A 16,886-nucleotide genomic window follows, 5' to 3' on the forward strand; every position below is an offset into this window, starting at 1 on the left:
TGATTACACCAATTTTTGTTGTTTAATAGTTCATCTTAGACTTGATAACTGATTACACCAATTTTTGGCAACACTCGTTTTGACTGCAAAACCATTTGAAAAGTGAGCGAAGCAATTAAGCTTTCAATATAACAGGATGCAGATGACTTATATTTGACATTTTTTTTCAATAATCATGTACATAATTTACTACTCACTATATGTTTCCATTAGATTTAGTCTTATTGCTTAATGCCCTGAGATTTTATAGCAACGACATAAATGATATTTCAGATTTATTTTTCTACCAAAACCTCTTAAAGCTGGTTTCATGCTTACCACCCTGTGCTAAAAAGCCCATAAAATCTAAGGGCTTGGTTTTGCACTAGCAATAATATCTAAAAGCTTGTGTTTGATACCCAAAATTTAGGATTATTCTCCAAATAATTGGAGAGATTGGAAGAAGAAAAATGGCTTTTATTACTTCTATTTTACAAGCAATTTTCTATCCCAAGTCTGCTAGCTCTACACCTCGTTCCCTTCTCTCTATTCCCCAGATCCCTTGACAACCCTCCCTAAAAGAATTTATGGGTCTGGCTATAACATTGAGTAGTAGTTTGGAAGTTGGCTTTTCCACAACAAAATAGTTACTTGGTACTGCCACCGCTCCCGCAACATGGTGCCTTCAAATTAAAGCTGAAAACAATATTCTCATAACAAATTGACCAGCTCCTCAAAGCACCCTAGATAACCCTAGGAGTGATTGTACACAATCTGCAGTATAAAAGGTCAGTCCACACATACCATGCTACATGGAAAAAAAATGCAAATTAATTTAGAATAGTGCAGAAGAGCATGATCTTTTGGGTATACAATTTTGGAAATAGCTTACCTTCTCATGTTGCTGAATGGTTGCATTCAAAAAATAAATGTATTATTTTGCATCACAAACTTACAAGAAAACAATTCCTGACGCCAAAGATTCTTACTAAGCACTGGAGATGTGCATCTACTCAGAATTGCAGCCAGTAATTCACGTTAGATCATATTCCTTGAAGCAATGTATATGGCTACGTCTTTGCACGCATACTACATCATGAAGAAGTTTGGAAGCTCTTCTCAAAGGGTCTATTTTACACTTCAGCTGTAATTTTTTGTCTCAAGTATTGAAACAGAAAAGTTCAAAATTCTTTTAATTCTCATCCTGACTTCCACATTAGTGAAAGAAATAAGTTAAGCATTCTGGCTTCTTGTTTCTCTCTAAATAAGAGTAGAGAGGAAATGGAAATTGGGGTTAGTAGTAAAAATTTAAAGAATCAAGATCAACTGATTCATATTGGTCTGCCTTCCATAACATATTTATATGAAGTTAAAACACATAATTACATATCAATTTGAAGAGAGATACAGCAATCCAAACCTTGGCTGCTATGACCAGCTTTGGAAAATAGAATACATTGAGATTTTCATTTTCTACAAAGCCTGCAAGATTAAGACAAGCAACACACAGGTCACTTGATTTGGCCATTTCAGACCTACATGTGAGCAATGGGCAAGTGCACTACTCCAACATGTCATCTCATGCTGTTGTGCCAGATTAGACACAAGGTGATTGAATACAAATATTGTAACTCTGCAAATTAGCACTGCACTTCAGTTGTCACACCAAAAATAAGCCCCGCAGCAAAGGTACTAGTTCCTGTAGTTACATGAAGCAGGAAAGAGCTCCATCCTTTGTAAGAATAATGACCAAGAGAGTTTGCAGTTTCAATCAACATCACAGCCTAGTTGTCAGAATCCCTTTTCAGTATTTCTGCTTCTCGGGCAATTTGAATGTCAGATGGCCAGAACCTCTGTGTCATAGCTTTCACTGCAAAGCGAGGCAGTAATGCTAAACAAGTTATAAGAAGAATATTTAACCAATATGGCACTGACATGGCTAGCCGGAAGATTGTCCTGTAAAATGGATATTTCAATTAGCAGTTGCCTTGCACTATAGGACTGCAAACAAAACTAGAACAACACTATTTCAATGGCATACACATCCTTTCCATTCTCCAAAGTAATAATACAAACTTCACAGAACAACATGGATCAAGAATATTATATGAAGACTTTCTTACCAGTAGTTAGGAAATACAGGAATTGAATCCAAAATGACTTTCTTACCAGTAGTTAGGAAATACAGGAATTGAATCCAAAATGACAAGGCAAGCATATGTAACAACAATTGAGCCCCATGTTGCAGCATGAGTAAAAACTGCCCAACATTGAATGTCCATCGCCAAATGAACATTGACTAGGACAACCACGCTAATCGTCCACAAACTACCAATGCTCCAGATGTCAATTGTACTTTGTTTGTATGATAAAAGTGGTACATAGAAAAGAACAAGGCTTTGCCACAATGTATCAGTCATTGTGAGCCAGAAGAGCTTCGGGTTATAACTTTCTTGTCTGTACCCAGCCCCATAAAGTTTTGGATAGCGAAGTAGAGTTTTTTGATCCAAATCCTTGTCTAATATACCTGCCACAATTGTCGGCAAAGAAGTATAGATGACAGAATAGAATACACTGCTCCAGTCAGTTAAGGAAGATGTTGTAGAATAGGCTGTGTACAATATATACCTGCATAATTCAATAGAGTATGTCATTTAGTAGAATATCACCATCAACTGAATTAGTTACTAGAAATCCCAAGTATACTCCTGATCTCTATGACATTTAGTTATCAGAATGTGTAGTACTCGAAACATTTATGATGTTTAAGTCTACTACAATTAAAGATTATGTTTCCATTATATCTTAATAAACTCTTATCCTATCAGTCAATATTTCTAATTTGTATGATAATCATTTCTTTGCCAAAATAAAAAATAAAAAGAATTAGAAATGTTCCTCACTGCCTCTCACTCTTGCAAAGAATTACTCTCAACCACCAGCGAAGCAGTGAACATGCAATTACCGACGGTAGAAAAAGGAAGAGAGAAGTAGAGATGGAAAGAACAGGACACAAATTCAGACTAGTTTGAAACTAGATGGCTGTAACACACTGTAAGCTGCCAGCATGTAAGGATATAAGCAAGGAATCAAATTTGAAAGCAACTTCAGGTACAATATTCTAGAAAGCATTCCCAAGATTCAGAGAGATAGTAAAAAAATGCAAGGAATGGTGTAAATCTGTGAGAAGGTTATAAGAATAGGTGGTAGCAAAAAATTTATCAACTTCTTGTACCTCTATAACTAATGACCTATTTAATAAAACAGCCAAATGTATGCATGTATTACTAATGTCCACATATATGGCCACTGTCCCCTTTATATATTTCTCAAGTCCAGCTTGAGTTGGCTTTCATGTGAATTATGAAATATCCCAAACTCTGATACTCTTCTCAGATTTGATTTGAGTATTCGAATCTTGACATGTTTTGCTCCATTTCATTGCAAAATATCAACATGCAAACTAAATACGTAAGGAAACGATATATATATTTCCATGGAAATAATCAATTACAAACATAAATCTATTACTAATGATTCTGATATAAAATATGCATGGCTGTTACATCAAATATACTATTACAATGCTAGAACATGCATGAATTTTCCAAGGCCTAAGAAAGACTAAGTCATAGCTTAAGTTGGGCCTTTTTAATAATTGATAATGAATAAGTAAATCTATATTAGCAATAACTATACCTTTTTCTCCTTTTATTTAATTAAACACTTAAACCCCCTTATTAACTTAATGCTTTAGCATTATAATTTATAGATAATAGGTTAGCATTATAAATTATTTGTTTATTGACATGCTAGCCAAAAGGGGGACATTACAATCCTCCCTTCTTGGAGATTGCTTACCCTCAAGCAATCCACTAATGCATGCTTAAACCAAAAGCCTAGATCCCATATCAACTTCAAGAACATTGCTCCACTAGTCCATTGCACTACTCTAAGAATAACAACATAACCGGAGTTTTGAAGCAACACACCACACATGCTTTGAATTCTCTTTACATCTTATATGCAATGATGTGTAAAGTCTTCCCTCTTGCTAGTTGCATCATCAACCCATCTCTCATGACTATCTGCCCAAACTTGACTGCCAACATTAGGTGATCTCATAACATTGTCTTTTCTATGATTATGGGCTGCATTATCTTGAGGATGAAGAGATGTATCGCTACTGTTATAACAATCAACAATAGTGTTATGCATTTGAGTCAAGTCTTCAACTTTTACAAGCTTTCTTCATTGAAAACTTCATACTTAACACTTGTAGACTCCTCTACATTAGTTATTTCATGTGTAAGGGCTACAAACTCATGAGAATGAGAAAGTAAACTATACAGTGACCAGTGGTGTCTTGCACTTTACCTTCACAAGACCTTGCTGCTTTGAGATTATATAATTCAGCTTCAGTTCCCATTGAGACAGACTCCTAAGAACTTATCACCTTGGTTTTCACACCCGAGGCCCCTGCCCGGGGGATGAAACGGTCTCTCTGCTCTATTTCAAGTCACGCCAGATCTGTGAGACCCTATAGAGGGCACATTAGGCAGCGACACCCTTCTTCCAACAATCCTCAGAGGCGGCGAACTAGGGCACCTTCTAGTCCTAGATCGTACCCTTCTATCATGGACTAATTATCATCTGTGAGGAGTATTTAGTTCTTTCCCCTTTTCTGTTATTTTGCTTGCTTGCTCTCTCCATGGACACTATTGTGTACAGTTCTGCAAATTCGTGAGTCTTGAATCAAACTTAGATTTGCTGAGAATGATCCTTTTAACAATATGTATATTCAGATTTCTTGAGGCAGATTTCTTTTATGATTACTGCAGGTCCAGTCCTCTATGCTCGAAGTTGTGAGATTGTAAAATCTCTGCTATGTATTTGTGGGAAGGAGAATGTTTGGAAGATCAGACTGCTGTGAATTGTGTGTCCTCCAATCTACATTCACAACCCGTAGATATATCCTTCTAGAGGGTATGTCCCTCAAAACATTATTATCCCTAAATCAGTGACTTAATAAATTCTGTTTAGCATTAACAAAACTTTAATATTAGTTTAGTTAAATATAAAACAAGAATGTCTATTTGGAATCACCAGCTCATATAGGAAATGTATAAAATGTATTACTTGCCATTCACAAGACATATCAATCATGCTAAGAAGGTACGGTCTGTACTTATCAGACCTGTAGAATTATTCAGGTTATATTCTTAACACTCCCTCTTAACCTGATAATCCTACAAAGAGATATCATATCTAGCAAACATCAATACAGATGTTTAAGCAAGAATAAATACTCTATATCTGTCTGTCTCTTCTTACTATGTGGTATCATAGAACACATGATACAACGTCATATTACTAAACCTGTGATATGACAAATCACTACTACTAGTGATAAGACACATGTTGTGACTCATAGAGACTGGTATTTCTAAATCACAACAAGATCTTGAGTTTAAGATCTACCAAAATACAGGATAAATCCGAAGAATTCTAAGATTCTCCCTTTATCCAATTTGTGACCCATGAACATAGCAATGTCAATGTCACAAGACGATCTAAAACTCATCTGGATCTAATAGTAAAATTTATTGTTTAGTACATTATCTTAGAGATTGTCATCTCTCATAATGCCTTTTACACAAGTATTCATTATTTCAAAGATCGTCACCTCTTAAATAATGATTACACATGGTGGAGCCCATAACAATCAATAGCCTGACAAAAATACAATTATTTTTATTAATAATCAAAAGAGTACAAATAGATTACAACTCAACCATACCAAGTCTCCTCCTGAAATGTTCTATCTTTACTCTAGATAGAGGTTTGGTGAGTATGTGTGTGGTCTAATCTGCAATACAAATGTATTCCAATTTTATAGAATTCTTATCTACCATATCTCTCCCATAATGGTAAGGAATTTCAATATGTTTGGATCTGTCATGGAAAACTAGATTCACCGAGAGCTTGATGAAACTCTGATTATCACAATGAATAATCATAGGATTCATGGCTTGCTCAAATAATCTCACAAGTAACTTCCTCAGCCATACTGCTTCTCGAGAGGCCATCGCTGCTGCAATTTATTCTGCTTATGTGGAGCTCTGAGCTACTAAAGACTGCTTTTTGCATATCCATGAAATCATAGCTGATTCTAAACTAAAATAGCATCTTGAAGTACTTTTTTTGTCTTTAACACTTCCACCCCAATCTAGGTCGGTGAATCCATGCAAGTCTAAAGCAACTTTCTCATATTTGAGTCCATAATTAAGAGTGCCTTGTAAGTATCTCCTAATGTGTGTAACAGCAACTAGGCGAATCTCCTTAGGTTCACACATAAACTGACTTAAGACATGAATAGCATAGCAAATATCAGGTCTTGTATTTACTAGATACATAAGGGACCCAATCATCTGTTTGTAGAGAGTAGAATCTATTGGAGGTGATTCTGCAGCTACCTCTTTAAGTTTATGCAAATTGGTCTCCATAGGAGAAGATACCTGCAATTCCACATTCCAAATTTCTTCAAGATATCTGAAGTGTACTTTCCTTGATTCAATATGATACTATTAGAATTCTATCGTACTTCCAATCCTAGGAAGTAATGGAGAAGCCCCAAGTCTTTCATCTCAAATTCTCTAGTTAGATCTTTCTTGCACTGATCTATAAGTTGATCATCACCTGTGATTAATAAATCATCAACAGACAATATCAGTATTACCATAGCATATTTATCTCTTTTATAATATAAGTTTGGATCGGCTTCATTCTTAGAGAATCCTAAGCCGGTGAGATATTTATCAATCCTTTCATACCAGGCTCTGGTTGCCTATTTAAGCCCATAGAGAGCTTTCTTGAGCCTGCAAACAAAAGCGTTAGGATCATGGGTTTCAAATCCTTCTGGTTGCTCCAGATAGACTTCTTCTGAAATCTTTCCAATGAGAAATGTTGTCTTTGCATCCATCTAATGTACCTTCCATCCCTTAGATGTGGCAATTGCTAAGACAACACAAACGGTAGTATATCTGGCAACAAGAGCAAAGGTTTCTTCATAATCAATCCCTTCTTTCTAAGAAAAACCTTCGGCTACAAATCTGGCTTTATATTTCTCAATACATAATCAATCCCTTCTTTCTGAGAAAAACCTCTGGCTACAAATCTGGCTTTATATTTCTCAATACTCCCATCAGTAGCATGCTTTATCTTGAATATCCATTTGGAAGAAACAACGGATTTTCCTTTTGGTCTTGGAACTATTTCCCAAACATCATTTTTCATAATTGATTGATATTCTTTTGTCATAGCTTCTTTCCAGGGCGGATGTTTAATAGCATCAGAAGGATTGGTTGGCTCTGTTTTGATAAATCAATCATATTTGTTGTATAACCAGAGAATCTTTTAGGTCTTTAACTTTCTCTGATTGATCCTGAAGGTGCAGCAAAATCTTGAGCTACTTCAACTGTTTTTTTGGCCCAAAGTGGTCTTTTCTTTGAATTTTCCACAAGGTTCATATTTTCATTTTCGACCTCTTCTAGATTCTCCTTGTGGGATTCAAATTCACTAATTCTTTCAGAATTTGATAAAGGAGAAGGTTCATTGGAACTTAAGGCTCTTTTGAATGCAAGATCTTTCTCAAAGATTACATCTCTGCTAAGTTCAATAGTTTTCTGTCCAGGTATGAAAATTCTATATGCTTTAGAAGTTTCACTATACCCTACAAGGATACCTTTCCTCCCAGATGGTTCTAATTTGGTTCTCTTTTCTTTTGGAACATGAACGTATATAGGACATCAAAAAAATTTGAGATGACTTATATTGGGTTTTACTTTAGTAAATACTTCTTCAGGGGTTTTATCTTTAAGATAGGAGTGAGGGCTTCTGTTTTGAATGTATACAATAGTACAAGAGGCTTCTGCCCAAAGATAGTATTCTAGATTTTGGTCAAAAATCATAGCCCTAGCAGCTTCTATAATTGTCATGTTCTTTCTTTCAGCTACCTTGTTTTGTTATGGGTTATAAGGAATAGTGTACTCCCTCCTGATCCCTGATTCTTTACAAAACCTTTTAAACAAGTGTGAGGTATATTCTCCTCCATTATTTGTTCTAAGGGTTTTAATTGTATGTCTTGAAAATTTTTCAGTTAATGCTTTGAATTCTTTAAAGCTTTGTGGGATTTCTTCTGATTCTTTGCATTTTAAAAAATAAATCCATGTTTTCCTAGAGAAGTCATCTATGAAAGGGACATAATACCAAAATCCTCCAAGGGGGGGAACGGACATAGGTCCACATAAATCTGAATGAATTAATTCTAGTACATTATTTGTTTTTCTAGTACTATCATGAAAAGGACTTCTGGTACTTTTACCCAAGGCACACCCCTTTGCAAATACTAGGGTGATCTTTATTTAATTTTGGTAATCTGGTAACCATCTTTTCCATAGTTGATAAAGTTTCAAAGTTTAGGTGCCCTAATCTTCTGTGCCATATTTCGTTTGAATCTTTAGCTTCGTGAACTAGGGCTTGAATGGATCGACTAGATTCTGTATTCAACTCATACAAATATCCCTTTCTTTGACCAATTAATGTAGCTTTCTTGAAGGAAGAGTTCTTAGCCCAAGTTAATACTTTGCCATCTACTAATGCAACATCATGTCTATCATCTTCAAGTGTTGTTATAGAAATTAGGTTTCTTTTAATCCCTGGTACATAGAGTACACCTTTAAGAAGAAAAATATTTCCTATTTTTAGTTTCAAAGTGTAGCTACCAATTCCTTCAATTGAGTGTGCAGAGTTATCACCAATAGTAGCTTCACCATTAACTTTCTTTGATAAGGAATCTAGAGTTTCTTTTTATCCTGTTATATCTCTGGAAGATCCACTATCAATTACCCATGCCTTATTTGAGATTTCATTTGATAGAGAGGAATACAAAACATGGTTCTCAGGATCATAAGTCTCTTCTTCTCTAATGACATTTGTACAATTTGCCTATTGTTTGGAGTTTTCCGGACAATTAGATCTATAGTGTCCAAATTTTTCACATTTGAAGCACTTTATTTTAGATAGATCTTTCTTGGGCTTTCCATTCTTCTGATTTCGCCTTTTCTTCTTGAATTTCTTTTTCTTTCTTTTATAGGAGTTTGCATTAAGACCGTGAAGTTCTTCATCTTCTACTTTTGGTTTTCCTCCTTTAGTTTTCTTGACTCTTCTTGAAAACAATCATTCTTGAGTCTGTTAAAGTTCGGAAGCTGATCTCTAGCACTTATTCCTTGTGCGAATGTTTTCCATGATTCGAGCAAACCATCTATGGCCATGAGCGTTAGTTCGGTGTCATTAATGATGGTTCCTATGCTTGATAATTCATCTCTAATGCTAGCAACTCTTAGAAAATAAGAGTTTATCGATTCTCCTTTCTTTATTTGGATGTGATTCAGTTGTCTTTTTAGTGCAAGGACCCTAGTTGCATTATTTACTTCAAATGCATTCCGTAATGCATTCATCATATCATAGGCAGTTTGGTGTTTCGTAAGCATAGGTACGATATCATTCTTAACTCCATCCAAGATTAATTGAATCGCTTTTTCTATTTCCACTGGTCCATATGGATTTGTGAGGTTTAACTGGTGGCTGTTTGGATGCTCCATCAACAAATTGTTTAACATTGTTTTCTTTAAGAATCATCAAGATTCTGAATTTCCATGCTTTGAAGTGTTCCTTCCCATCGAATCTGTCCTCAAGTCTGATTGTATATGCCATTGGAAATGGAAGACAACTACTGAATATATATAAGTTTTGATTACTAAAAATTTGCAAAGCCCTAGCTCTGACAACTTAGCTATGATACCATGTACAGTTCTGCAAATTCGTGAGTCTTGAATCAAACTTAGATTTGCTGAGAATGATTCTTGAATCAAACTTAGATTTTCTGAGAATGATCCTTTTAACAATATGTATATTCAGATTTCTTGAGGCAGATTTCTTTTATGATTACTGCAGGTCCAGTCCTCTATGCTCGAACTTGTGAGATTGTAAAATCTTTGCTATGTATTTGTGGGAAGGAGAATGTTTGGAAGATCAGACTGCTGTGAATTGTGTGTCCTCCAATCTACATTCACAACCCGTAGATATATCCTTCTAGAGGGTATGTCCCTCAAGGGACATGACCCTTAGTTTAGCCTTAAAACATTATTATCCCTAAACCGGCGATTTAATAAATTATGTTTAGTATTAACAAAACTTTAATATTAGTTTAGTTAAATATAAAACAAGACTGTCTATTTGGAATCGCGGGCTCATATAGGAAATGTATAAAATGTATTACTTGCCATTCATAGGATATATCAATCATGCTAAGAAGGTACGGTCTGTACTGACCTGTAGAATTATTCAGGCTATATTCTTAACACTCCCTCTTAACCTCATAATCCTACAGAGAGATGTCATATCTAGCAAACATCAATACAGATGTTTAAACAAGAATAAATACTCTATATCTGTCTGTCTCTTCTTACTATGTGGTATCATAGAACACATGATACAACGTCATATTACTAAACCTGTGATATGACAAATCACTGCTACTAGTGATAAGACACATGTTGTGACTCATAGAGACTGGTATTTCTAAATCACAACAAGATCCTAAGTTTAAGATCTACCAAAATACAGGATAAACTCGAAGAATTCTAAGATTCTCCCTTTATCCAATTTGTGACCCATGAACATAGCAATGTCAATGTCACAAGACGATCTAAAACTCATCTAGATCTAACAGTAAAATCTATTGTTTAGTACATTATCTAAGAGATCATCATCTCTCATAATGCATTTTACACAAGTATTCATTATTTCAGAGATCGTCCCCTCTTAAATAATGATTACACATGGTGGAGCCCATAACAGTCAATAGCCTGACAAAAATACAATTATTTTATTAATAATCAAAAGAGTACAAATGGATTACAACTCAACCATACCAAGTCTCCGCCTAAAATATTCTATCTTTACTCTAGATAGAGGTTTGGTGAGTATGTTTGCGCTCTGATCTGCAGTACAAATGTATTCCAATTTTATAGAATTCCTATCTACCATATCTCTCACATAATGGTAAGGAATTTCAATATGTTTGGATCTGTCATGGAAAACTGGATTCACCAAAAGCTTGATGGAACTCTGATTATCACAATGAATAATCATAGGATTCATGGCTTGCTCAAATAATCCCACAAGTAACTTCCTCAGCCATACTGCTTCTAGAGAGGCCATCGCTGCTGCAATGTATTCTGCTTCTGTGGAGCTCTGAGCTACTAAAGACTGCTTTTTGCATATCCAAGAAATCATAGCTAATCCTAAACTGAAACAGCATCCTGAAGTACTTTTTCTGTCTTTAACACTTCCACCCCAATCTGGGTCGGTGAATCCATGCAAGTCTAAAGCAACTTTCTCGTATTTGAGTCCATAATTAAGAGTGCCTTGTAAGTATCTCATAATGTGTTTAACAGCAACTAGGCGAATCTCCTTAGGTTCACACATAAACTGACTTAAGGGATGAACACCATAGCAAATATCAAGTCTTGTATTTACTAGATACATAAGGGACCCAGTCATCTGTTTGTAGAGAGTAGAATCTATTGGAGGTGATTCTATAGCTGCCTCTTTAAGTTTATGCAAATTGGTCTCCATAGGAGAAGGCATAGAATTGCAATTCCACATTCCAAATTTCTTCAAGATATCTGAAGTGTACTTTCCTTGATTCAATATGATACTATCATAATTCTGTCGTACTTCCAATCCTAGGAAGTAATGGAGAAGCCCCAAGTCTTTCATCTCGAATTCTCTAGTTAGATCTTTCTTATACTGATCTATAAGTTGATCATCACCTGTGATTAATAAATCATCAACATACAATATCAGTATTACCATAGCATCTTTATCTCTTTTATAATATAAGTTTGGATCGGCTTCATTCTTAGAGAATCTTAAGCCAGTGAAATATTTATCAATCCTTTCATACCAGGCCCTGGTTGCCTATTTAAGCCCATAGAGAGCTTTCTTGAGCCTGCAAACAAAAGCGTTAGGATCATGGGTTTCAAATCCTTCTGGTTGCTCCAGATAGACTTCTTCTGAAATCTTTCCAATGAGAAATGTTGTTTTTACATCCATCTGATGTACCTTCCATCCCTTAGATGCGGCAATTGCTAAGACAGCTCGAACGGTAGTATATCTGGCAACAGAGCAAAGGTTTCTTCATAATCAATCCCTTCTTTCTAAGAAAACCCTTTGTCTACAAATCTAGCTTTATATTTCTCAATACTCCCATCAGCAGCATGCTTTCTCTTGAATATCCATTTGGAAGAAACAACGGATTTTCCTTTTGGTCTTGGAACTACTTCCCAAACATCATTTTTCATTATTGATTGATATTCTTCTGTCATAGCTTTTTTCTAGGCTGGATGTTTAATAGCATCAGAAGGATTGGTTGGCTCTGTTTTGGATAAATCAATCATATTTGCTGTATAACCAAAGAATCTTTTAGGTCTTTTACTTTCTATGATTGATCCTGAAGGTGCAGCAAAATCTTGAGCTGCTTCAACTATTTTTATGGCCCAAAGTAGTCTTTTCTTAGAATTTTCCTCAAGGTTCATATTTTCATTTTCAACCTCTTCTAGATTCTCCCTCTGGGATTCAGATTCACTAATTCTTTCAGAATTTGATAAAGTAGAAGGTTCATTGGAACTTAAGGCTCTTTTGAATGCAAGATCTTCCTCAAAGATTACATCTCTGCTAAGTTCAACAGTTTTTTGTCCAGGTATGAAAATTCTATATGCTTTAGAAGTTTCACTATACCCTACAAGGATACCTTTCCTCCCAGATGGTTCTAATTTGGTTCTCTTTTTTTTTGGAACATGAATGTATACAGCACATCCAAAATTCTGAGATGACTTATATTGGGTTTTACTTTAGTAAATACTTCTTCAGGGGTTTTATCTTTAAGATAGGAGTGAGAGCTTCTGTTTTGAATGTATACAGCAGTACAAGAGGCTTCTGCCCAAAGATAGTATTCTAGATTTTGGTCAAAAATCATAGCCCTAGCAGCTTCTATAATTGTCCTGTTCTTTCTTTCAGCTACCCTGTTTTGTTCTGAGTTATAAGAAACAGTGTACTCCCTCCTGATCCCTGATTCTTTACAAAACCTTTTAAACAAGTCTAAAGTATATTCTCCTCCATTATTTGTTCTAAGGGTTTTAATTTTATGTCTTGAAAAATTTTCAGTTAATGCTTTGAATTCTTTAAATCTTTGTGGGATTTCTTCTGATTCTTTGCATTTTAAAAAATAAATCCATGTTTTCCTAGAGAAGTCATCTACGAAAGGGACATAATACCAGAATCCTCCAAGGGAGGGAATGGACATAGGTCCACATAAATCCGAATTAATTAATTCTAGTACATTATTTTTTTTTCTAGTACTATCATGAAAAGGACTTCTGGTATTTTTACCCAGGGCACACCCTTTGCAAATACTAGGGTAATCTTTATTTAATTTTGGTAATCCGGTAACCATCTTTTCCATAGTTGATAAAGTTTTAAAGTTTAGGTGCCCTAATCTTCTGTGTCATATTTCGCTTGAATCTTTAGCTTCGTGAACTAGGGCTTGAATGGATCGACTAGATTCTGTATTCAACTCATACAAATATCCCTTTCTTTGACCAATTAATTTAGTTTTCTTGATGGAAGAGTTCTTAGCCCAAGTTAATACTTTGCCATCTACGAATGCAACATCGTGTCCATCATCTTCAAGTGCTGTTATAGAAATTAGATTTCTTTTAATCTCTGGTACATAGAGTACACCTTTAAGAAGAAAAGTATTTCTTATTTTTAGTTTCAAAGTGCAACTACCAATTCCTTCAATTGAGTGTGCAGAGTTATCACCAATAGTAGCTTCACCATTAACTTTCTTTGATAAGGAATCTAGAGTTTCTTTTTATCCTGTTATATCTCTGGAAGATCCACTATCAATTACCCATGCCTTATTTGAGATTTCATTTGATAGAGAGGAATACAAAACATGGTTCTCAGGATCATAAGTCTCTTCTTCTCTAATGACATTTGTACAATTTGCCTATTGTTTGGAGTTTTCCGGACAATTAGATCTATAGTGTCCAAATTTTTCACATTTGAAGCACTTTATTTTAGATAGATCTTTCTTGGGCTTTCCATTCTTCTGATTTCCCCTTTTCTTCTTGAATTGCTTTTTCTTGCCTTTATAGGAGTTTGTATTAAGAACGTGAAGTTCTTCATCTTCTACTTTTGGCTTTCCTCCTTTAGTTTTCTTGACTCTTCTTGAAGACAATCATTCTTGAGTCTGTTAAAGTCTGGAAGCTGATCTCTAGCACTTATTCCTAGTGCGAATGTTTCTCATGATTCTGGCAAACCATCTATGGCCATGAGCGTTAGTTCGGTGTCATTAATGATGGTTCCTATGCGTGATAATTCATCTCTAATGCCAGCAACTCTTAGAAAATAAGAGTTTATCAATTCTCCTTTCTTTATTTGGATGTGATTCAGTTGTCTTTTTAGTGCAAAGACCCTAGTTGCATTATTTACTTCAAATGCATTTCGTAATGCATTCATCATATCGTAGGCAATTTGGTGTTTCGTAAGCATAGGTACGATATCATTCTTAACTCCATCCAAGATGATTTGAATCGCTTTTCTATTTCCATTGGTCCATATGGATTTGTGAGGTTTAACTGGTGGCTGTTTGGATGCTCCATCAACAAATTGTTTAACATTGTTTTCTTCAAGAATCATTAAGATTCTGAATTTCCATGCTTCAAAGTGTTCCTTCTCATCGAATCTATCCTCAAGTCTGATTGTATATGCCATTGGAAATGGAAGACAACTACTGAATATGTATAAGGTCTGATTACTAAAAATTTGTAGAGCCCTAGATCTGATAACTTAACTCTGATACCATTTACAGTTCTGCAAATTCATGAGTCTTGAATCAAACTTAGATTTGCTGAGAAAGATCCTTTTAACAATATGTATATTCAGATTTCTTGAGGCAGATTTCTTTTATGATTACTGCAGGTCTAGTCCTCTATGGTCGAACTTGTGTGATTGTAAAATCTCTACTATTTATTTGTGGGAAAGAGAATGTTTGGAAGATCAGACTGCTATGAATTGTGTGTCCTCCAATCTATATTCACAACCCGTAGATATATCCTTCTAGAGGGTATGTCCCTCAAGGGACATGACCCTTAGTTTAGCATTAAAACATTATTATCCCTAAATCGGCAACTTAATAAATTTTGCTTAGTATTAACAAAACTTTAATATTAGTTTAGTTAAATATAAAACAAGAATGTCTATTTGGAATCGTCGGCTCATATAGGAAATGTATAAAATGTATTACTTGTCATTCATAGGATATATCAATCATGGTAAGAAAGTACGGTTTGTACTTATCAGACCTGTAGAATTATTCAAGTTATATTCTTAACATAGTGCTCCCCTTGCTGGCATTTTGCCCTCTTGTACTGTTTCCAGTCCCTTAGACCGTTATTGGTCTCTATTTGGATATTAATAAATTTATCTTATCTTATTTGGAATCATCAATTACTACCAAATGGTCTTGCAAATCTTCCCACCAAAGGCTTTTGCTCCATGTTTCTCAAAAGTCCTTGAATGCCATGTTCTGCTATTTCTGCATGCATATAAATTGTGTCACCATTGGAATCAACTAACACATTAGAATATGCATTGTGATTACCCAAAGGATCCATACCATAATTATCCACATCAACTCATGCTTAATATCAAGAGAAATCATGTTTATCTCTCTTACATAATCCTCTTGTGAATATTCTTGTAAAGATGAAGAAGCATCATATGAGACACTCCCCAATACTTTCCTTTTGTCTTCATGAGCCAAATCTGCATGTTTATATAATTCTTCACAAAGATTTTTGTGTACCTCCTTTGAATTTTCTTTCCTGTTATGTTGTTTTAAACTTGTAGATGATTGTTCTTCTCTTTTTGGTATAAAATTGGAAGAAACCGTCTATCTAAAACTATTGCAGTGGCGGTGCTATTTATTTTAGTATGCCTTCTACTACTCCCACTTCTTGACCTTCTTGATCGTGAATGATCTAATCCCATCTCGCTCCGGGCTGTAATCATATGGTCATGTAAGTGTTGTAGCATCTGTTGTTGTTGTTGGGCAAAAGTAGTCAAAGATTCATTAAGCTGATTGTTCATGTCCCTAGGTAGGCTTTTTGCTCTCCTCTCACCCATTTCTTCAACAACGGGATTACCCTCAGCTTACTTAACCTGCTTCTAGTGTAATTTTTGTGTGATTCCACCACTCTATGGTGCATAGAATGAATTTAAACTGACTTGCAATAACCCAATTTCACAAATTGATCAAACGTACTATGCAACACTTGAAGTATCCACCAAGCTAACATGCAACACAAATAAACTAACCAAAATTGCACGGAAATAACATGCAATGTTAACCCTCATATGCTTCATAAATTGTTTATAGACTAACATGCAAGAGTAGCTAACTCATACGCAACTGAAAATCTTGACATGCAACGTAAAAAATTAACATGCAACTGAAATCTCTGTCATGCACTAATGAAGCCCCCAGGCTGGCAAGATTTGGGGCTTTATTACCACTAAAATATCCCAGCCTCCGATATTGTCTCAAATCTGATTTGGGTTTTCAATTCTTGATATGTTTTCCTTCATTTAATTGCAAAATAACAACATGCAAATGTGCAACTAAGCATGCAAAAGAAATGTTATAGATTCCCAAGAAAATAAGCACTTGCGAACACAAATCCATTGGTAATAATTCTGATATAAAACATGCATGG

The 16,886-nt window shown here is 35.1% G+C and overlaps 1 protein-coding gene across 1 annotated transcript in view; it reads right to left on the bottom strand.

Moving 5' to 3' along the window:
• Positions 1 to 1,286: 1,286 nt before the first annotated feature.
• LOC149548245 (phospholipid-transporting ATPase 1-like) overlaps positions 1,287 to 16,886 on the bottom strand; it is a 61,626-nt gene continuing 46,026 nt past the window's right edge. Inside the window, exons 7-8 of the mRNA XM_089792295.1 lie at positions 2,149 to 2,607; positions 1,287 to 1,935 (exon numbers count right to left, since the gene is read on the bottom strand). Of these exons, the coding sequence (XP_089648421.1) occupies positions 1,764 to 1,935; positions 2,149 to 2,607 (631 nt within the window). The 3' untranslated portion in view covers positions 1,287 to 1,763. The remainder of the gene's footprint in view (positions 1,936 to 2,148; positions 2,608 to 16,886) is intronic.

The sequence above is a fragment of the Cupressus sempervirens genome, chromosome 7 (assembly GCF_028749045.1).
Source record: "Cupressus sempervirens isolate cs-2001-9-10 chromosome 7, ASM2874904v1, whole genome shotgun sequence".
Lineage (NCBI taxonomy): Eukaryota > Viridiplantae > Streptophyta > Pinopsida > Cupressales > Cupressaceae > Cupressus > Cupressus sempervirens.